At 41.1% G+C, this 22,021-nt stretch overlaps 2 protein-coding genes across 5 annotated transcripts in view; one reads left to right on the forward strand and one right to left on the reverse strand.

The window, feature by feature from the left end:
• Window positions 1-22,021, reverse strand: part of pfkmb (phosphofructokinase, muscle b) — a 27,166-nt gene continuing 5,145 nt past the window's right edge. Inside the window, exons 2-23 of one of the 4 annotated variants that reach the window (XM_085924117.1) lie at window positions 6,977-7,045; window positions 4,476-4,549; window positions 4,263-4,340; window positions 3,568-3,757; window positions 3,311-3,476; window positions 3,192-3,236; window positions 2,987-3,095; window positions 2,815-2,910; window positions 2,641-2,733; window positions 2,440-2,565; window positions 2,292-2,356; window positions 2,147-2,210; window positions 1,924-2,070; window positions 1,752-1,822; window positions 1,594-1,681; window positions 1,324-1,476; window positions 1,066-1,230; window positions 891-952; window positions 711-822; window positions 548-647; window positions 350-455; window positions 1-272 (exon numbers count right to left, since the gene is read on the reverse strand). In XM_085924117.1, coding sequence (XP_085780243.1) covers window positions 140-272; window positions 350-455; window positions 548-647; window positions 711-822; window positions 891-952; window positions 1,066-1,230; window positions 1,324-1,476; window positions 1,594-1,681; window positions 1,752-1,822; window positions 1,924-2,070; window positions 2,147-2,210; window positions 2,292-2,356; window positions 2,440-2,565; window positions 2,641-2,733; window positions 2,815-2,910; window positions 2,987-3,095; window positions 3,192-3,236; window positions 3,311-3,476; window positions 3,568-3,757; window positions 4,263-4,340; window positions 4,476-4,547 — 2,241 coding nt within the window. In that variant the 5' untranslated portion in view covers window positions 4,548-4,549; window positions 6,977-7,045 and the 3' untranslated portion in view covers window positions 1-139. Of the gene's footprint in view, window positions 273-349; window positions 456-547; window positions 648-710; window positions 823-890; window positions 953-1,065; window positions 1,231-1,323; window positions 1,477-1,593; window positions 1,682-1,751; window positions 1,823-1,923; window positions 2,071-2,146; window positions 2,211-2,291; window positions 2,357-2,439; window positions 2,566-2,640; window positions 2,911-2,986; window positions 3,096-3,191; window positions 3,237-3,310; window positions 3,477-3,567; window positions 3,758-4,262; window positions 4,341-4,475; window positions 4,550-5,401; window positions 5,545-6,976; window positions 7,046-22,021 lie in introns of those variants that run through there. The other 3 variants (XM_085924115.1, XM_085924116.1, XM_085924114.1) reach the window with 3 other exon arrangements.
• c1ql4b (complement component 1, q subcomponent-like 4b) overlaps window positions 19,943-22,021 on the forward strand; it is an 11,811-nt gene continuing 9,732 nt past the window's right edge. The window contains exons 1-2 of the mRNA XM_085924118.1: window positions 19,943-20,205; window positions 20,604-21,819. Of these exons, the coding sequence (XP_085780244.1) occupies window positions 21,280-21,819 (540 nt within the window). The 5' untranslated portion in view covers window positions 19,943-20,205; window positions 20,604-21,279. The remainder of the gene's footprint in view (window positions 20,206-20,603; window positions 21,820-22,021) is intronic.

Here is a 22,021-nt window from a genome sequence, read left to right on the forward strand (position 1 = left end):
GATCATTTATTGCTCTCTTTATTTTCATTTCATCATCATGTTTTTGTTTGGGGTTTTTTGCCGCAGCTTTTGAGAGCTACAGCTAACACAACAGTCACATGGAGTTCTGATGGCATGAATAACTACATGCAAAAACTACTTAAGAACTTTTCTTTTGAATGACATGTTCCATTTCAGCTATGTTGGAAGTGTCCAGGCGGGTGTCATACTTGGCCAGGATTTTTAAGACGGGCCTCAGCCTCATCCACCATTGTTCTTTCGGAATACGATGTCTGCGGAAGAAAAGAAAAAAGTGGGAAATTAGAAAATTCCTTTTCAGTATTCAAACTGAAACAATAAAATGTCTTACTCGAAGTCAACGTGTTCTTTCAGCTCCGTCAGAGGCTGGAAAATCAAAGACCTCTTCTTCATTCCCAACACGCATGCGGTATCATGAGAATTGGCGAAGATTCGACCTGGAGATTTGAAGTTTCACACACACATATTAGCACAAGGACAACATCAAGCACCAATCCTTATTTTTAGCATTTTGTCTTTCAGTCCTCACCATGTCGGGAGTGTTCCTTCATTTTTTCCGTCAACCATAGGATAGACTTGATGCCCATCTTGGTGGCAAAATTCCGATCAAAGGGGCTGGGGGTTCCACCCTAAAACACAAACAACTGTTTCTGCTGTACTCATAAATTGACAATAAACTAAGAATGCCATACCTGCTGCATATGTCCAAGAACATTCTTCCTACAGTCAAATATACCCTTTCCTTCTTCAGAGTACAGATTGAAGAGAACATCCGTGGTGTAGTTTTCATTGCATTTCTCATTTCTGGGGGGGAAAAAGAAGGGCAGTAAACCCTTTGAAGAGGGATTTTTTGGGGGGGATTTCATTCAAACCTCAGAACAAGTCCTCTCTTTACTGTTGTCTTCATCTTCTCCGTCAGATGCTCCACATTCATCTATGAGCAAGTTGAGAAATAAAAATGACTGTAATTCATAAGACTCAATGTCTTTTTTTCCTGATAGTCATAATGTTTTTATACTATATAGTATATATTCCTTCTACTCAGACCTTCAGGTCCTTAATTCCAAAAGGCTCCTCAAAGATATACGCATTATCAGCTCCAGATGCTAAGCCAGCCATGGTTGCCAGGTATCCACAATATCCTCCCATGGTCTCAACGATGAATACTCTTCGCTTGGTACCGGCTGCCGATTGCTTGATCAGGTCACATGACTAGAAGGAATAAATATAAAAAGGAGAGGGACATTATAACATTGTTAAATATTTGCCGGCAGTTTTTATGTGAGGAGAAAAAAAAATGTAGACCGAGGTTATGGTGTTAAGAGCAGTGTCCGCTCCTATACTGAAGGCGGAACCAGGAACATTGTTGGAGACGGTAGCAGGAATGATGACAAAAGGGATACAAAATTCCTCATAGTTCTGTCTGGCCTCCACCATCTCCAGTCCCCCAACAAATGCCTACGTGGAGAACAAAACGTGTGAAAAATAACTTTTATTATTGCACACAAGTTGTTTCTAACTTTTATGGTTCATTCCAGGCAGCATTTAGTAGAATAACCACACTGCTCAACCTACCTCAAAGCCGCCGATAAGGACAATTCCGTGAATGTTGAACTTTGAGATGTTCTGGCTTATCTCCTTGATGAATTTATTTGGCAGGGATCTTCACAAAAAAAAAAAAAGGGAATAATCAGGGTTGTGCATTCAATATGTAAGTTTTGGAACCGTTTCACCTCTTGGTACCGAGGAGCGAGCCACCCTTTCCAATCCACCCGGCCACTCCGGTCCAACCAATAGGCTCGATCTGCGTAAGGAAAGCACATTGGCTCAAATCATCGGAAATATATACTGCGTTGTGTTTAGGTCATGCATTCATAACACTATAGGTGTGTAACCTCAAATTACCTGCCCATGAGCGAAACCGTCAAATCCATCATGCACGGCCAGCATTTGGTGACCTTGGAGGAGGCCGGTTCTGACGACGGAACGAACTGCAGCATTCATTCCAGCGCACGGTGCTCCCACATTTAAAACGGCTATGTTGACATTGCTCTGGTGGGTGGAAATTCACAGAAACATTTGTCAGATATGCAATCTCAAGTGAGTCATATCAAAAATCACATCTTACCTTTGTATCTGGAGGATGAATGTGCGACAGCATTTTGTAGGCGTTCCAGTTGTTCTCAAAGCTTCTATTCTCAAAAGGTTACATGAATATTACAAAGTAAATTCAACCTTTTGCAAATGTAGAAGCATAAAAGCGGATGACTCACTTTCCTCTAAGATTCACTGCATCTTCAAACCTTTTTTCAGTCATTGCTTTGGTGACATCCTTTGTCTAAAAATGTCCGGCAACATATACTGTTACGCAGCCAAGTGTTTCATATAACGCTTGTTGTGTAAATATTTTGTACGACATACCACTTGCACACACTCCATCAGAGGCAGTCTGACAGCCATGTTTCCCGACAAGCTGACCACACTTGCAGGAGTATTGGGTGTGGCTTCTAACAGGGCCATCACTGCCTGCATACCCATCCTGCTGGCCTGATTGATCACAGAGCAGACTTAAAGAAACCCCAAAAATATTTTATATCAATATTTTAAGTCATGAAAAAATACCAGGATTCTGTCAAAGGCGGAGGGGGTTCCTCCTCTCTGGACATGGCCCAATACGGTGGTACGGGTGTCGAAGCCAAGCTTTTTTGTCACCAACTGGACAGAAATGTTTGGGATTCGTGAACAGTTGTATATTTCTAACAAAAATATGTATCGTAAAAATATGATATCACTGACCTCTCTGACATACTCACAGCTGATGGGCTGGCCATTGAGGTCTATTGCGCCTTCTGCTACGATGATAATATGCAAACGGTTGCCAAGCTGCCTTTGCTAAGAGAAAAAGAAGATAATAGTTCACCAGGAATTGTTCATTTGTTGCAAAAAAAAAAAAAAACCTCAAATTTACCTGAGTCAATCGTCTGCACAGATGCTCCTCCCAGTTCTTCTCTGGGGGCATCTCTGGAATGAATACCCAGTCAGCAGCACATGCCAGAGCTGTCACCAAAGCTAGGTAACTGTAAGTCAAAGGTTAAAAGTTTAGGTCTCGTTTGTAGAAACACCGACTGACTTCCAAGTTTTCACCATGATCATCACACAAGTTCTTGACTCACCCACAATGTCTGCCCATCACTTCCAGGATGAATGTCCTCTGGTGACTGCATAAAGGATAGAATTAAGTTAGAGAATGAACTTTTCTGACGTGTTGCATTATATCTTTGTGAATGTCCACCTCTGTGCCGTGGTGGCAATTGCATCCACTATCTCCATGATGCGATGCAGGGCGGAGTCTGTACCGATGGTCATGTCAGTGCCGCAGAAGTCATTGTCAATGGAGCCCACCATTCCGACAATATTGAGATGCGAGGATTGCTTTGCTTCATCTGCTGTGATCTTCCCTGAGGACAGGTTGAAAATAATCATGGTCTCAAATGTTTTTAAACATCGACAACTTTTGAGAATATCCATTTGGAAATCATAAATCCTCACCAGCTTTGATTAAATCAGCTAGGAGCTCACTCCACTCAGTTCTGAATTGGTTGGCACCTGTGAGACTGCCATCACCTCCAATGACGCACAAGTTGGTGATGCCCAACTTGACCAGGTTGTAAGCCGCTTTGGTACGACCCTCCTTGGTACGGAAGTCCTGACAACGGGCACTGCCAATCACAGTTCCACCCTGAGGAACGTATCATGGTCAAGGAGGTGGAGAGGCAGAGGCTCATTCAAAGCGGTGACTTTGGCTGTCTAATGAACCCTGGCATTTAAATGCCAATCTCATTGACATACACATTTAAACCGTCGGGGGGGTGTTGCTAGAATTACTGACCTAAAGGTTAGAGTGTCATTGTGACCTGATGGTCACAGGTTAAATATAGATACAATTTGTACGCTTGTATTTAAAATCTTTGTCAAATGAAAATAAATTCTTTGTTGAAGACCGTTGTTAATAAGCCTGCCAAATTTGAATGAAAAAAAAATAAATACATGAAATGAGAATCCAAAACATCAACGAGCTCCACGTGCCACCACAATGCATTTTCCAGCCCAGCTTGCTAGCTAACTGCATGGTGTATATTGGTAAAATGATTTGTTATTATTACAAAGCCCAAATGCATTGAGAAACAAATGACTACAATCACTTTACAGGGTCTTTAAAAGTAGCCTTTTGTTTTTCTTCTCACCAGCTGCAACATCATGGACACACTCTCCCACGTAGCAGGACGAATGTTGTCTCCACCATCTACCAGGCCCTGATAGCCCTGTCAATAAACAGAGAGAGCCAGCACATTATTGCCATGGACTTGTTTTAGGGTCTCATTCCTGGCTAAATAGCCTTTTCAGAAAAGTCGTGGCCTATATGGGTTCTAAATTTGAACCCTAATCAATGACATTACCTCATGGACAAAGAAGACTTTGGCTCCGGTGTATATTCCCATTCGAACTGTGGCCCTCACAGCTGCATTCATGCCTGGAGAACACAGTCATGTTCATTAAAGTTGTTTTAACAGAATTGTGAAGAAAAAAAAAAACACCATCTTGTAAATAGTAATTGTGGAATCAATATTATTTAGTTTTATACAAAGTACAATATATTGCAAAATTACAGTACCATGCAAAATATTACTTTGGGCCTCTTTCTCAAAGTGTCACCTGTGACCCTTATGAGGACAAGCGCTATCAAAACTAGATAGATGGATATTTTTCATGTATAGTCTATTATCTAACAAGCCAAGTTTGACTTTTTCTGTGACAAGCTTTTTTTTTTTTTTTTTTTAACTTTATAGAAATGAAGAAACCTAGAGGGAAAGCAGTTGCTGCACCGTCATTACTCAGGGGTCACTTAAAGGGCAAGAGGTGGATAGACTGACATTGCATGTGCCAAGAGTATCTTGCCTTATGTTACAAACAAGAACAGAAAAGTGTGGCGTCGCTCACTCACTTTACTTCAGAGATTTAATAACACATGACAGAGAGGTCATGATTCTATAATTAGTGAGTAAAATAGATCCTGTGTCACAGGGAGATGAGCAGGAGAAATTCTGCAGATGGAAGTGGACCTGAACAATTCATTTATCTCAAATTAACATTGCAAAATAAAATGCAATTTTAGTAACTCAAGGAAAACAATTTCAAATAGTTCAGATATCTCGCAAAAAAAAACAAGTAGTGGAAGTCGATTTCCACAAGCATCATCTTTTGTTTGAATTGCTTATAGCAGGTTCCATTGTTGGACAGATATATGTTGACATCTTTTTAATTTTTTTCTATTCTCTAGTCTCAACTTCTGACTTTGTCCAAACATTGAAAGCCCAGCACTTACCCTGGGCATCACCGCCCGAGGTCAGCACTGCAATCGCCCGACCCTTCCCCATCTTGGCGGGGTCAGCCGAAATATGTTCCGCCATTGTATTGGAGCTGAATACGGCCGAGGAAGAAGGTTCTTCGCAGTGACAAGCCCTGCAGACCTTCTGCACAAGGAGCCTCTCAAATCGAACTCAGACCGTAATAGCATTCGCGACGCTTGCACAACTTGACATACGATGAGGCAGGCATAATTGCCAACACATTTCGACACACACATTTTAAGCCAGTCATTCTCGTCATGTTGTGTATTTTTAAAACATTAAATCCGAGGAGGGGATCCGAGGGGATGCAGTGAGGTTATTTTCAGAACCACAAATACGGTGTCGACGACAAGAGTTATTTTGAACACTTCATTGTCACGTCTCATAAATGATGTTTACTACCGAGATGGACTCACTGAAGTAAAGTTGCATGTGAGGAAAGAATTCCAACAGTAAGTGTGACATCAGAAATGAATAATAAAACAAAACAGAGAGACTTGCATTTACTTGAAAATTCCTGCCTCGCAAATATGTCAATTAGTTCAGCAATTTTTGCCAATCTATCTTGTGCAAAAATACAGTAATTATTCATAATTAAAGGATAAAACTGAAAATGATATTGACACGCGAATTTTTATCATAAATTGATACAGACAGCATCGCAAAAAAAAATAGTGAACATTTTTTAATGAAGGAAAAAAAAAAAATCCCCCCAAAAATCCCCAAAACATTTTGACCACTTGGGGGCAGCAAAAACAAGTACAGTGGTAAGTTTTGGACAACTATTGCCATGTTTGAATCTTAACGCTTGTTAGACGCTGCATTAAATATTTATAAGTAATCACTTTTTCATTCTGAGATTGATTGGTGACTGATTGGTTTTGGAGTCTTTTCATTCGAAACAGATTGCAGTGGTGGAAAACAAAGAAGGCACTCCTCAGTGGGATGGAGAAACAAAGCAACCTGAGAAATTTAGCAGATGACGCACGGAGGTGGTGAAAGTATACACGCGTGATTTATAAGAAGAATATAGATACTTTCATGAAGTAAAATTTTATTTGAAAAAAAATTAAGTACACACTGAAATGCACTTCATGTGCAAAAGTAAAAACGAAAATTTACTCTGTTATATGAAGTGCTTTTATTTTTGATAGCTTGGCATAAGTCAGTCATACCTTGATTGTTTTTCCTCAGGCACAGAAGTTTCATAGAAGTCAAATCAGAGGTGCTCAATGAGATCAGACAATTTTTCTTTTTTTGCTTTTTTCATGCTGACATTTTCAATATACATGACAATTTATTTTGATTCCAAAATCACAATTTAAATGCTCAAGTTAAGTACTGGCTGCTAAAAATGTACTCGAATATAGAAAGGTTTTTAAACTTCAATACTACCTACCACATCGATACATCCCATGAATGTAAATTTATCGAGAAATTTCCCTCAGCCTCACACAACTCAGTATCACTTCAGAATAAAAAGTCCAGTTTTGCCCTAACAAGGATTATTATACCAATTCAAACATCTAGTACAGTCAACAAAATGGTACCTTTTCAGCAAACATCCTTTAAGGAGCTTCCAATTCCTTATCCCTTCAGGATGATAACCACTTAAGTCCCTGTAGACAAAAAGACGATCATAAACACACATCTCAGCTTGGGTTTTTACCTTGTTTTTTTTTTTTTAAGTCACATCTATCCAAGCCCAGGCACGTTGAGGGACATGCAGTCCTCTCTCGAGGCACAGCCCCGAAGCGATCAATAAGGCCATTTCCAGATAATCACCCCTCCTGTCTTCCTGGACAGTGTTAACACTTGCACAGCCTGTAATAAACCATATGGATCAATATGACATCAGTTCTACATGGAACTTTTCTAGCTCAGCTAATGCAGTGAAATGTGAACTGGATTTTGGTACAATCTGACCTTCTTTCTGCTCCAGTTATCAGAATCCTACTAAACCTGTCAAGATCACCAAGTGAAACAGACAGCTCTTGTTACATAATCATACACGCTTCTCACTAGCTGACTGACAGCACATCTCCACTGGGGTATGTTTTATTCTATGTGCTACGTTAAATTGTCATATGGTTATCTTTTGTCTCTTTCATTTCTAAAAGGCATTTTGAAATGACATGAGTTAGTTTTTTCCAAAAAAAGGAACAAGATGACCCGAGGGAGTCCAAAAAGACTGAAATGTGTCATTTGAAATGGGGAAAGAGTCATAAAAGAAACGGCAATCAAATCAAAATACCTTCATGTTAATTGATGACTAATGTGCATAATATTGTATGTTGCAGATCTGTCAGCTGGCGGCCATCTTGGTGTTTATCGACATTGGGGAAGCGCATACAAAGCCTTTTCCTCTAATAAATCACTCACAGAAAGTGTCGTTGCAAATGTTGCCAGGTTTTATTGCAGTTTAATCAGCTCAATGAATGTTTTAATAGGCTGATATTTCAGAGAGCCAATGGCACTGCAGTGATTAATGGTGAGGGGTGAACTCTTCCCCTCCCTCCAACGTTGCTTCTCTGCCAAGAATCACGAAAGAAATATCTTATCTCTCCACTCTTGTATTGACATTACACATTTATTTCAAAGTTAACAAGCTCATCTGCAAAGCAATCTCGTTGTAATTGGCTAATAGGTGATGCGATGTTTTCTGTCTGATAACGCTGCACGTTTTCCCGAAATATATTATCTGCATGTTTTTCCCTTATGCGGGTCTTTTATGAATTCATCAAGAGGCCTCATCTCACTCCCTGGCCCTCCTATACCATTTAATATGTCTTTACCCCTCCTCCTCCTCTCTCGAAGGATTGCACTGTTTCTCAATTTGTCATCCCTGATACCGCCCCCCCCCCCCCCCCCCCACATTATGTACATATTCTTAATCAGCCCGTTTTCCTCCTCTCCTCCATTTCATCACTTTTTCTCCCCTTCTTCTTTTGACCTTCAGCTCCCCAGCTTCATTACTCTCCTCCCTTCTCTGAATTTCCTCCCAACTCTCCTTGGTGGTAATGGAATGTAAAATCAACACGGTTGTGACATTTTGGACATTTCAGCGACCAACCCTTTGCCCCCCCCTCCCCCAATTATGTATATTGTTGTCTGTATCATACGTAGCGTGACTCTTGTAATAAGGATGTGGATGGGACGATGGAGGCGGTCGGGGGATTTAATTAAAGACCAAAGGGTCACAGTGAATAAGGCAGGTTGGGTTTTCGGGAATAAGGAGGGGGGGGGGCAGACGGTTATCTGCCACTGGAGTGATAAATCAACCTGCTCCTTCAGCCGCCCTCAACGCAACATCACGCCACTGCATTGGGTCCCCCCTCCCTTTTCCAAAAGCAATTCCGTCATGTCTTGTTAGCTCATTCGTCTTCATCAGTAGCAGTGGGAGGTTCGAGCCCCCGCACCCGCCGCCTCACCTCGAGCTACCCCATCCCCAACCAATGCCAAGCCCCACTGATCAAAGATGAGTCAGCCAGTGCATTGGCATGGGTTTGCAGAAAAACACAAATTGTGTGTGTGCAAAAGTTGAACCAGATCACAGTTGATAATGAAGGCAGGGTAAGCACACACACTAATGGCATTTAAGGCCAATTAAGACATGACTAATTAATGAAACATTTCCTGTAAGACTTATTGATGTTTATTTGCAGTCACATAAATCACTGAATTGTATTCTCTCTAAATGATACAGACAGCTGATTTCAGCAAATGAATGTGTTTATCAATGAGAAACAAAGCTAATATATCTGAGTTGATGTGTTTTAGTTAAGTGAACATCAATGATGAAGCCACGGAGTATGATTATTTTGTTCTGTAAAAGTGGACTGACTCTAGGAAATTAGGTTTTTAATCTCTATATATATATTTTTTTTACAAATTGTTAGGTTTCTGCAGTTTATTGAGTTTCTTCAATTACTTAGTGCAAAGTTAGCACTGATTAGTGTTAGCTAACGGTCTTCGTAGCATGATAACGTCAATATCATGGAATGACCTCAGTTTTGTTTGAGTTCAAGGGTTCTACCTTGAAATCTCATTTCATTTCATTTAAAGTTGAACGGTTCAAATGTTTCACTGTACAGACTTGTACTATATGGAAAATAATTACTGTTACAAATCGGATTGACACAAATCCGTATGTGGTCAAATAGGTTGAAGGAATATCTTTGAAACAAAAATCATGTATTTCTTGTCTTTTGCTGTTATTTTTTTCTTTTTAGCTCCCACCTCATAGCTCACTCTGATGGCCATTACATCTGCAAAGTTGCAGTATGCAGTGAGAAGATGGGTTTGATGTGGACGTTATGTCATTAGTGGTTTGCTAGCAGCAGATAACAATAAACACAGATCAACAATGAAAGTCCCTGCGTCGGTACAACAAAGAAAAGCTCACTCTGCCTTTCCGCCACTAACAACAACACAAAGAAACATGTTGTCTTTAGTTGCCGACACACAAATGATGCCATTAAATGAGTTGGCTTTGGTTATGTAGTAAACATGCTCAGTTCCAAGTGCAAAATAAGAAAAAAAATGGATATTTGAAGTTTGAGAAACATATCTTGAACATATTTTATAACAGAATGATTTTAGAGTTTTATTTTGGAGAAATCAAAAGTGGTGGGGGGAAAAAAAAATGAGACAGCTCTGACATTTCTAAATGATGAGCATAAGCAAACACACTAACAACAACAATGCAAACTGTCCATAATTGTTCCCCCTGGTCACAGGCTAGCTCAGACTTTGATTGACAGCTGTCAATCTGGGCCATGAGCGTTGACTGAGGAGGTCGCAGCCGTGGTCCCGGGAGCTCTCACGTGTCATCAAATAGGGCCAAGGCTGGAAGGGGATAGAAATAGACAAGGTCTGTTGTGGTCCACTGAGCTTTGCTGCCCCGCCCAGCAAGTGGAAGGGAATGACACGGAGAGGAGGGGAAATGCAAAAAGCCCCCCCGGGATGTTAAGAAACCATTTAACTTGGTGACAGCAAGCAGGAGTGGCATCTGTGAGGACTGCACACGTCTAGATTCATAATCGTGTACTATAATGCAAGATCCAATTGATAAAGAATACAAATCTCAAAAAAACAATTTATGATTCCGAGATGAGAATTTCTCCAAAAGCACCAAAATGACTTCAAATTGTACAACCGCTATAAATGCTAAGCACATGTGAGAAAAGCAACTGTACAAGAATAAATATGCTATATATAATGACATTGACAAAAAAAAAAAAAAAAGATATGCTGGATCAATATCAGACAACGTGATAGTCTGCCTGGGGGCTTAAATGAGAGAATGTCAACACACACACACACACACACACACACACACACACACACACACACACACACACACACACAGCAGTTCCAGCATCACCTTTTCACCAATTCATTAAAAACAAGCTCGCCGGGCCTCATTAACAACGGGACACACAGTGTTGCATCCATAACTACAACCCACAACATTACTCTCAGCCTCCTTTCTTTAATTCAATCCTTCTATCTATCTATCCATCCATCTTTCTGACAGTCTGTCCGTCTATCCATCTATATACATATATCCATCTATCTATCTATCCTTCAAATAACCAGAAAAGCATGCAGGGGGAGAACAATGTCAAAAAGAGAAATCAACAAAATGAGTAAAACAGTAGAGATGCTCCACTGCTTGCCTGACTGTTTTGAGTCTCTACAGACTGAATGGATGCAGGAGAGAGTTGTGTGGTGCGTTCAAGTCCCTCCTCTGCACCCCCATCCTGCAGTGAGAGTATATGGTTGGCTTCCCCTGGTTTCTTAACATTCCTCACCATCCTCCTCCAAAGCCTGGGAGACGACTGAGGCAGACAGCAGCGCTTGTTATAGTCGCAGGCCTCAATCCAGTGTGTGTGTGTGTGTGTGTGTGTGTGTGTGTGTGTGTGTGTGTGTGTGTGTGTGTGTGTGTGTGTGTGTGCGCGCACACACGTGTGTGTTTGTGTATGTCTGAGCGTCCCTACCATACACGAATACAAATTGTGTAAAAGAAATTTGTATTTAACTGCATTAATTTGTGTATGAATCCCAAGATGTCAGCCAGCTTCATGTTTTAAAGCATAACATTAAAATTGAAATTCCTGTGGGTGATATTACAAACAAGCTTGTAGTTCATTAGAGGAATATATCTGAATATATCACAATATGAATAATTCTGGTAGTTAAATATCAAGTTTTAGGGATTCTGATCAACTGTGTCAGTGCTTTTTTTTTTTTTTCAATTCTGAGCTGTCATCTTCATTTTTTAATGCTGATTTCTGCCTTTAAGGGAAGTTTGGATGCTGTCTAAATTAACAGCAATATGCGGGGAAAGTCTATTATATCTTTCTTTTGTTGTTCAGGTAAAAAAAAAAGTTATGTTCACAAGGAGCCCTAAATGTGATTTTTTTTTTTTTTGACACAACGGAGATTTTATAATACAAAATTGTCCCTCCACCAAACCTAGACCAAGTGGGATACAAATGGGAACATTTAAATGCTAATAATGTGCATCATGATGTATGAGTGTATTCCTCCCTTATGTATACTGTAGGCACATGTGTATTGCATGTGTGTGTGTTGACTGTCAGTGCGAATGAACTTGGAGGGCTTAGCTGGTGGACAATATTGGCACTCCAGTGATTCAAGAAAGCTTAGAACGTCTCACCCAGGACCTCAGTTGGAGGCTCTACCGACATTCGCCCATAAATTATTCACCAGGTCTCCTTGATGGGACAGAAATTTTAATGAGAGAAATGTTATACAGGGAAACTCATTCGTATCACGTGCAATAAATGTAGACAGCTAGCAAGGCACGTCATTTGTAGAGGTTGTTTGCTTGGATCTACGTATAAAATGACTAATTAGCTTCAGACGAATGATTAAGTCTCGTGTAATTAAGTCTCGGTGGGAATTTGGAAAAACATGAGTTGCACTGAGTTATAAGATCGTTGTAGGATAAATAATAGGAAAGTAGTACCACATTGTAACTCTTGTGTTGCATCAACTTGTATTTTCTTCATTTTTGTTTTGGTTTTGTTTTGTTTGCATGATGCCACTCCATTTACCTTGTTCGGAGACACAACGACGCAAACATACAGAAGTGCATTTGACACAAATACGCTCCCATCTCCCTTTCCTGTCGACTTTTTTGCTTCTTCTGCTAATAAGCCCCAAGCCCCGAGCAGCTCGTGCTGTCTCCTTCTCTGTTACCTTCGAGTCTGGCCGTCATGCTCCTGTGGCTCCACTCGAAAGGTTACGTCGTGTAGCCACCGTCACTGCCTGTCACCCCATCGCCATCAGACTCTCTCTCTCTCTCTCTCTCTCTCTCTCTCTCTCTCTCTCTCTCTTTCTCTCGCTCTCTCTCCCCCCCCCCCACTGACTCTAGTCTTGTCAACAACACACTTAACATTGAGCCTTAGTGAAGACAAAACTCCCATTGGGTTAAAATCCATCTCTTTTCTAATAAAATGTAAAATGGTGCGAAATACGTCAATTCTAAAAAAAAAAGTATTTTAAATTAAGAGTATATTATGTCGTAGAAATTGAGATCTTAAAAAAAAAACAACAATCATCTATATGCCCGCTTTCTATTGTGAGTAATCCAAAACTAATTAAAAGTAATCCAGTTACATTACTTTAACATGGATTATGTTACGAACTACACTTTTAACAGCTGCTAACCAAATTTCTGTGCTTCTGTGGCCGAACAAAATGTTTTCAGCGCATCAGGTCAGTCATGTCGGTGATGTTCTTTTGGAAATTAGTTTTTTTCCTTATTAAATTGTGCCGCATCAAGGTTTGATATCCATGTGAAGTTGAAGTGGCATTTAAAGAATATCCATTGTTTCTTCACTCATCTGCTTCTCTATCTTCTTCCTCTTATCCCTCCGCCGCCTTCTGTCTCTCTTGTTCTCTGCGGGCCGTCTGTGAAGTGTTCAAGCGCTCTGACGACACGCATCGCCGACTCCTCAACATCTTGTCTCGTCACGGCAATTACACACACACAAAAAAATCGCTCGCGCACACACAAAACGCAGCTCTCAAAAATATTCGGAACAAATATCTCCTCAACAGTATTGCCTTGCAAGTTTTAGGATTTCAAACCGTACAATTGAGTTGACCTTGGCTGCTTAAGGCAGACAAACAGTCACAGACACCTTCCTTGCTCCCGTGGCAACCACGTGAGTTGGGATGTGAAAGACTGAAGGAGTGAGCAGGTGGTTGGAAAGCTCGGGCCACGGGCCAGTCACTGACCCCATCCGCATGACAGCAAGAGGATAAGGGTTAATTAACAGGCAACGTTAAGAGTTTAATAGTTTAATGAATGATTCATAGCTTCCCGGTCTATACTCACTATTGAAAACACATGGATGGAGTCAGAGCCTGTATGAATTATTCACTTGGTGTTATACTCAACATTTCACTCACACCGAGAGCCGAGACCAAGCCGAATTTTAGCCGGTTTGAGTTCCAAAGGTGGAATGGATGAGTGGAAAATGGAAGGAATTGTGGCAAAGAAAAAAGATTTTCCTTCAAATTTTAAGAAAGAAAATCTGTGATGTCATATATTTCCTTTCGGTCAAATTCTGGTTTGCATTCGACATTAAAAGTGCTTCGGTCCATGATAAAAAGACGACGTCAATGAGATGATTTTTCTTCATTGACATTTAGCGTCATCTGAGTTGCGGCGATATTTGAAATATTTTAATCAATAGCTGGCGGCTGTCTGCTTCTGTTATTCTTATCGAATGTTTCCTGTTTAAATACACCGAGCTTTAGATGGCAGAAAGGTAGTCTTTTTTTTAATGAGGTAGTTTTGAGTTCAATCTAATGTATTGTTGAGTTCCATCCAATGTAACTCACCTACAAGATTGTAGATGGCCACAAGGGGATCAAATCCAAACCACTGTGTGATGTCACCGGACCTTATTTCAGCTACCGTCAAACCATCAGAAGCTTCTGTAGTCACGCCGAGGCGTCATTGCAGTGTATGTTTATCAAGACAGTATTGTCCACTATATCAGACAGCAGCTGTCATGTTCATGTCGCTGCAGGTCTCCTTGTCTTTTGAGTGATGCCATGGCTTGAACAGCATGCTTTAAGAGCTAAAAGAAGGTCATCCATGTCTTGCTTCACTATCGCTCCCATTTCTCGTCTCTCTCTGTTGACCCTGTCATCCCGACGAGATGAGCCCCCACCCATCTCTCTCTCTTTCTCTCTCAATTCCAAAAACTCAAGTACTTAATTTTCCTCACAAATCGCCAACAGATTTTCCCAAATCAAGTTTGCACAATAAGGAGATGGAACAGTCCATTGCATAAAAGGTAAAGGGAGCACTCAAATGGTTCATGACTGATTAAGTTTGTGTTTGGTGAGCCCCTGGGAAATGTTTGTGTCTCTCTAATAGTAAACAAACATATTATTATTATTATTTTAAACTTAGCATTGTGTGGTTGTGGAAACAGAGCAATAAAACATTCCCTGCGCTAAATAGTACACTATGATGTGACAATGATGTGTTGACAAGCTGTCAATTTGCACAAGGAGTAAGACAAATTGGCAGTACACAAAATAAAGTAGCGGGTGAAGACAGCAAATGGATGGGGGAAAAAAACGAAAATTAAATTCATGTCTGGGCTGCCGACACGCGTGCTCACCTATATATGAATTCCCAGACATGAAATTGAAGGAAATCGAGCAGGTCTGGGCAAGCATACGAATATTTGACATTTTTTCCTTACACTGTGACTGGAAGATATGATTTTGAGAAGACCACGAGCATTTACAAAGCAGCGCGAAAGGAGCAAGTCCAGGAAAGATTCATGCGCGGTGATACCAGTTGGAATAGTCCAGGCTGGATTTCTTATCTTTGGTGATACCTCCTGACGAATGAGAATGAGGATCTGATTAAACCTCATCATATCAAGCAACCACATCTTATTACAAATATCTCCATCTGGAATTGCTGCTGAACATGATGCAGAGCCAGTTTTGGATGTGCAGTTGACTTTCTGGATTTGACCTCTGAATTGTAGATCTCAGTAAAAGTGCATTGATTTTGAAATAAACTTGGTTTTTGGAAAAGCACATGGTATTGTTTATCTGTGAAAATAGCAGTCTTCAGCATTAATGGGGAAGTTTAGCCCCAAAAACTGTTTTCCTACTTTGGTCATGTAAAATTTGCAAGTTGAGCCGTGATTGGTCATTTTTCATCATCAGCAAGTGAGATGGATGAAAACGAGTGGATTCGTCTGTTTATTTCATCTTCCACACGTGCGATATTATTCAGAATGCCGTATTTAGACGAGTGGGGGTGCATGGAACATATAATTATGGAGAAAATATTTGACTTTATTTCCACTTTAAATTGGTAAAATGCATTCTCTATCACACACTAGTTAGAGTTTAAGAGTAGCTGTTTTTTTATTTCCTTGAATTTTTAACCCACAACGGAAAATTCAATATACACAAAGTGTTTATTTGAAACTACTTTGACTACAATCATTTTGAAACACATCAATTGCAGAATCATCTGACTTTTCTGACCACTGCATTGTTTTTCTTCATAAGGTTTTGGCAAAGTACTTAATTGCAAAGTACAAATCTTGACACGAATTTGAGCGATAATTCATTATTTACCGTTGTGAGGATGCTTACTTAACCTTGGGGAGCGTGTAGAATTAAAATGTGAATTTCAGGGCTAAGGCCCACTCAGTATGCCACACCATGCTGCGGCGGGGGAGCAAGACGCCAGGGTGGGGAAAAAAGGAGCGTTAGAGCTGAGGATGGAGATGCAAGTAAAAACATTGGCAAAGGGAACAGGTGCAAGGGGCGCAAATTAAGAAGAGACTATTGTGCAGACACTGTAGAGGGGAAGTTAGTCAGGAAGAGATAAACGAATGGAATGGAATGGGAATCTAAGAGACAGGTAGACGGAGGATAATGTAGCTGGGAGGGGGTGAGAGGAGAGGAAAGGGGGCGGCGATTTTGGAGCTCGACATCGATGACAAATTGTGATTAATAGATGGGGTCCGGCCCAGTGGTGTGGAGAGCGACTCATTAATAGAGAGAATTAGAGAGGCTGTGCAACTCAATCTGCACACTGTCACTCGCAATCAAGGCCTCTAATCAGGTCTGCACACAAACAGAAGACGTTTTGCCAGAGAGACGTCGGCGAGCGTTTGCGCAGAAAAACTTCCGCAATAACGGTTAAGTGTCCGAAACATTCAAACAATTCTTCTCATGGCTGATAAGGAGCGGCGGGCAATATTTGGTTTCAAAAGGAGCTGTGCAATTTCTGCAATAGGGTTAGGGTTAGGGTCATGTCAATTTGATTCTTCTTGATTTAAACCAGCTTGAAAATTTGTTGCCTGTGTCCGCCCTATTGTGATTTTACCACATAATGTGACAAATTCGAACGACTCGACACCTATTTAAACATCGGTGTCAAACTCAAGGCCCGGGGGGCAGATACGGGCCGCCACATCTTTTTATGTGGCCCGCAAAGACAAACCAAATTCATGTCAGTTCTAAAATTGCAAATTGTTTTCACTTTAAAAACAATAAAGATATTGCTAGCATTTTCTTTACCAGTCATCTTTCAAAAATATTTGAACATCTAATTGTTTCAGAAAATTAGTTATTCATCAATTTATGATGTAGTTAATACTTTATATAATTTGGGTTGACAGGCAACTATGACGACGATGCGGCCCGCAACAAAAATGAGTTTGACACCAATGCGTTTAAATATCGTCCGATGCCCTAAAAAAAAAAAAAAAACGGACAGAAGAGCAACCCGTGCAACTTTTTCAGTTCCGATGCCAATCGAGATTCTCTGACCCCAACATTTCTATTAGCCTTGCCGCCTCAACCCGCTCCATCCTTGCGAGGCTTATGCTCGCTTCACCATGTTTACTCTCTGACCTGTGCTATTGCAGGTCAGGTTGAGCCCTTTCCACTGCCGCTAGCTTGGCGATCAGTTTGTTTCTTGCTTCCGCAGAAAATTCCATTCTATGGAAAAACTCTTTGATAACATGATGGCTTTTCCGTGTGATTTTCTTCCCCACTCATCCCCTTGATAGCAATAAATCCTTGACCCGTTTCTGTTATATGATCACATCTTAAAAATTCCATCATCAAAAAAGTCAAGGATGATTTCAGCATCCCGACTGACAATTAATATCATTTTGTCAAATTTCAGTCATTAAAAAAGTGCATATGAAAGTATTTCTTAGTGCAAACATTTGCAGAACTTCGCAGTTCATACGTGGATGATATACCACAACACGTTATCATATATCACAAGCAAAACGGTGGAGGACCGATCTTATCACCTCACGTCTTATATATTCATCGACTTAGTTAATATTTCATAGGGTTCTAAAAACCTCATTCCCTCTAAATTGTCTTCCCAGCTCGGCAGTAATCATTTAAATTCAGGGAGGCACCGTGTGTGTCACCAGTGTGTCGTAGTCACGAGTAAATGATGTGCGCGTCCGTATATGTATGCATGTAGGCACTCACGTTGGAAGCCATGAAGGCACATAAAGAAGACATTTGCCCATAGAAGCAACCATAAGTCTTGTACCATACTCACTTATTTTCACTTCTTGACTTCCCATTTGCACATTTTGTAAAATATACAGAGCACACAGTTTGCCACTTTTTAGACCAGCAGTGCTTCTTTTTTTTTGCAACTTGCAATGCAAATGTGAGCGGAGGCTCGGCACATGCCTCGGGGCGCTGCCGGCTGACAGTACGCATCCCGGAGAGTGATCTATTGATCCATATTCAATATCTGCTAGGCATCCCTGCTTGGTAAAGTTGGGAAATGAATAAATGAGGTGCAGAACTGACAGCACATAGAAGTCGAGTTTTTACCCCGGAGGGCTACCACCTGACTAAATGCTTGGAGCTCCTGGTGCCAAAAAAAAAAAAAACACCCGTAGAAACATTTCTAATTGATCCCTGTCTATGACAGTCTGGCAGATTAGATGGACTGTGATAATGTTATAAAAGCAATACGCTATTTGACAAGCTACACTTTTTTTTATTCAGGTCTCTCATGAATTGTGAAGCCAGAGGGAAGGAAGGAAGGGAGAGGAAGGTGTTGGCGCTCTGGTGGTGGGTGTCAACAGCGATTTATCTTTCATCTCTAACGAGGTCTGAAAGCGACATAAACATAGGCATCTTCTTTTCACAAGTTGTGTGCTGTGTGCTGTGTCCTCATCTCACAGTACATAACAGGATTTCTACACCCGAAAAAAACAAACAAAACAAAAAACCTTTACAGCTTACTAAGCATTGGATGCTTTTTAGGCTTGCTGTCTGCCACTCTCAGAAGAAATGGGAAAAGTCTTAGCCACAGTAAAAGAAAAAGTCATTTATGTTGACTTTGAAATATCAATTCTTTACATTTACGGCTACAATGTTGCTAACCAACACGACAAACCAAGCAAGTTGTTTGTTCCAAAATAAAAAAATTCAAGTCGTTTGTGGACTTAAAATTTGGTCCCAGTTTGTTGCCTTGAGATTTTGTTTTCATCACATTTTTTTTTTAAACAGTGTATCTGCTGCTGTTGCTTGGCAATTCTTTTTTTTCCAGTTCATTATTGATTGTTAGAATGCTGAGAGTGGCAAGCCTTTGACTCATGATTTTGCTTGTAATGATATTGTCCTTAAAGAAACTGAAAAACCCGTTTTAAAAAAATCAACAACAACAACACAACAACAAAAATGCTCCAACATGGGTGAAACTACACTGAAGAAAAAAAAATTGTGTGAACTCAAAATTTCAAAGCAACAAAGTGAAGGAATTATTCTACTTCTGGCACCACGCGCATCTGAAAGACAAAAATGTGTGGCCTGTTATGATGCATTTTCTCAACCCAGCTCACTGACTCTGACAAATTAAATATTTTAGGGAAGAGCCTCAAAGGCAATGCCATGGACAGAAAATCAATAATGTTGTCCTTGGATCAGACAGAAACTTGTAAAGTATTTGAAGAATTAATTCATTATGTAGATTACAACATGAAAAAAAAAAATCGAATGAGTTGCTGAGTGCTTGGCATATATCCACCTCACAATTCTCAAGTGGGTAAAAACCTTAAACAACAGAATTAAAAGGTAGCTGATGCTTTAATTGTAAAGAAGCTAAGTAAGGCTGGCTGTCAAACTTCCAAGTCATGTCAACAGAACCGAAACATTTTCTTTACATTTGTCTTCTTTAAAAATCATCTGTTCATATCAAACATCACGAGTGATATCAAAGCTTCTGCATTTTTTTTGGGGGGGGGGGGGGGGGGGGTCATTATATTTTACATAATTATATGTCAAGACGAGCTCTAATTAAACTTTCCGGAATCCAGAAAAGGTCACATGTGGGGGTATGCGCGTGCATATTCGCGCGTGCGTGAGTGAGTGATGGAGGAGAAGGGAGGTACGAAGAAAGATGGGAGGGAGTCGTAGGCGCATTCTGAGGAGGATAGAGGAGCCGCGCGGAAAATACAACAAGTGAGGAAACTGTTGCTCTGCATGCAAGCTCGCTTTGCAGCGGAAGTCTCGTCAACTTGTCAGAATTTAAGTCACTCATTAAAGTGACAATCATCCTGTCGTTTCCGCCGTGCCATAGTTCTTTTTAAATAGTTAAAAAAAAAAACACAAGTTTGCATCGCAGCTCAACTTCAGTCGGCGCACTCGTTTGGAGCTTTTTTTATTCCTGCTTCATGTTAGAGGAAACGAACGGACACCGACGGTGAGTTTTTCTTTATTTCGCTTTATAACTGCTACTTTATTTAATTGTAGCGCATGATTGAAATTCATCCAACTTTATGAAAATTACAGCACTCTTTCATTTGGACATTAAGCGACCTGAGTTTGTCGACTGTGATTGATAAAAGTGAATCTCGTGAAGTATAAAATATAAAATTGATTCTAGATGTATAATACAGAAATGTACTCATTAAAGACAACACACGTGACTATCAGTGCATGGAATATTTTCAAGGTGAAAAATAAATGTTTATTCTACACACAAAAATAGATTGTATGCACAAATAAATGATATGAAGGGCTTTGAATTGAAAGTGATTGCAGTATTTACTTTTTTCACTGAGTATCAATGTGTGTATAAAATGTTCCCCCCCCCTGCAGATTATAAAGATTGCCGTGATGTCCAAAACGGCTTCAAAACAAAGATTTTCCCATGCACTGCCTGGTTCCTCCGAATCTGGGTGTTTATGAACTGTAGATTCACATTTAACCCGGAAAACTAGAAGACGACATCCCATCTCGATCTGATACACCGGTGACTGCCAGTCAAAGTACAAAAGAAAACAATTTGGGTGGAATAAACGAGCACGTATTTGTCAGTTTCCAGCGGACAGTCAAGTGAGCATCACACCCCCCCCCCCCCCCCCCCCCAAATGTGGTGGGTGAGATGAACCCCAGTGGGAATACTGTAGACCCCACCTGACAGACATCCTTCCACCTCAGCACATGAGAACATTGTGGCCTGAAACAAAACAATAACCATTCAGGAAGTCTTGTCAGTGCAGAGTGTTCATAAATTGTCTTCTAAAGACGAAAAGATTGAGAGTAAATGTACTGACATAAGTTTAAAAAAAAAAAAAAAAAAAAAAATACGCCCCTATCTTAGCAGTCCGGCACACAAGCACACGCTTGCAATATTCCTTTAGTGACGTTCCACCCAGAGTTCAGCCTGGCCGGCACAACCATTCCAGCCAAGGGGGAGGAGGACTTCCTCACGCTGGCCGCCTCCCGCCTCAGCCGCAAGAAGCGCGTAATTGGGGCTGGAGTCGGCGTGGCCATGGTCCTGGTCCTGCTGGTGGCCATCCCCTTACTGGTCCACACCACCAAAGGGGGGGCGTCCGGAGGAGGGGGCACGCATTACGAGATGCTGGGGAGCTGCAAGATGGTGTGCGACACTTTCACCCCCCCTCAAGGAGAGCTGACTGGCTCCTCCCCTCAACCCCCAGACTTGGCAAACCGTAGGGGCAAACAGGGTTTTAGAGGAAACCCAGGACTTCCTGGTCCCCCGGGTCCTAAAGGCCCACCCGGAGAGCCCGGGAAGCCCGGTCCACCTGGGCCGCCGGGGCCCGGGCCTGGTGGCTATGGCCCTTCCTTGTACATCCCCAAGATCGCATTCTACGCTGGCCTGCGGAAACAACACGAAGGAAGCGAGGTGCTGAAGTTTGATGACGTGGTGACCAATGTGGGGAACTACTACGAGCCCAGTACGGGCAAGTTCACCTGCCCTCTGCCCGGCATCTACTACTTCACCTACCACGTCCTGATGCGAGGAGGGGATGGGACAAGCATGTGGGCTGACCTCAAGAAGAACGGGCAGGTGAGTGTGTACGACCTCCAAATGTCCATTTTTGTTTCGAATCTGCACTGATGTGATTGAAGGGCATCAATCGATTATTTTTTTTTTTTTTGAACAAATACGACTGGAGACTGGGGGAGGTGGAGCCTGCCACAGATGAGCAAAAGGCAGACGACCAAACCCAGAACGGGTCACCAATCAATCTAAAACTCTGCTCGGCAGC

This window comes from Syngnathus leptorhynchus, chromosome 11 (genome assembly GCF_054491065.1).
Source record: "Syngnathus leptorhynchus isolate UIUO chromosome 11, UIUO_Slep, whole genome shotgun sequence".
Taxonomy (NCBI): domain Eukaryota; kingdom Metazoa; phylum Chordata; class Actinopteri; order Syngnathiformes; family Syngnathidae; genus Syngnathus; species Syngnathus leptorhynchus.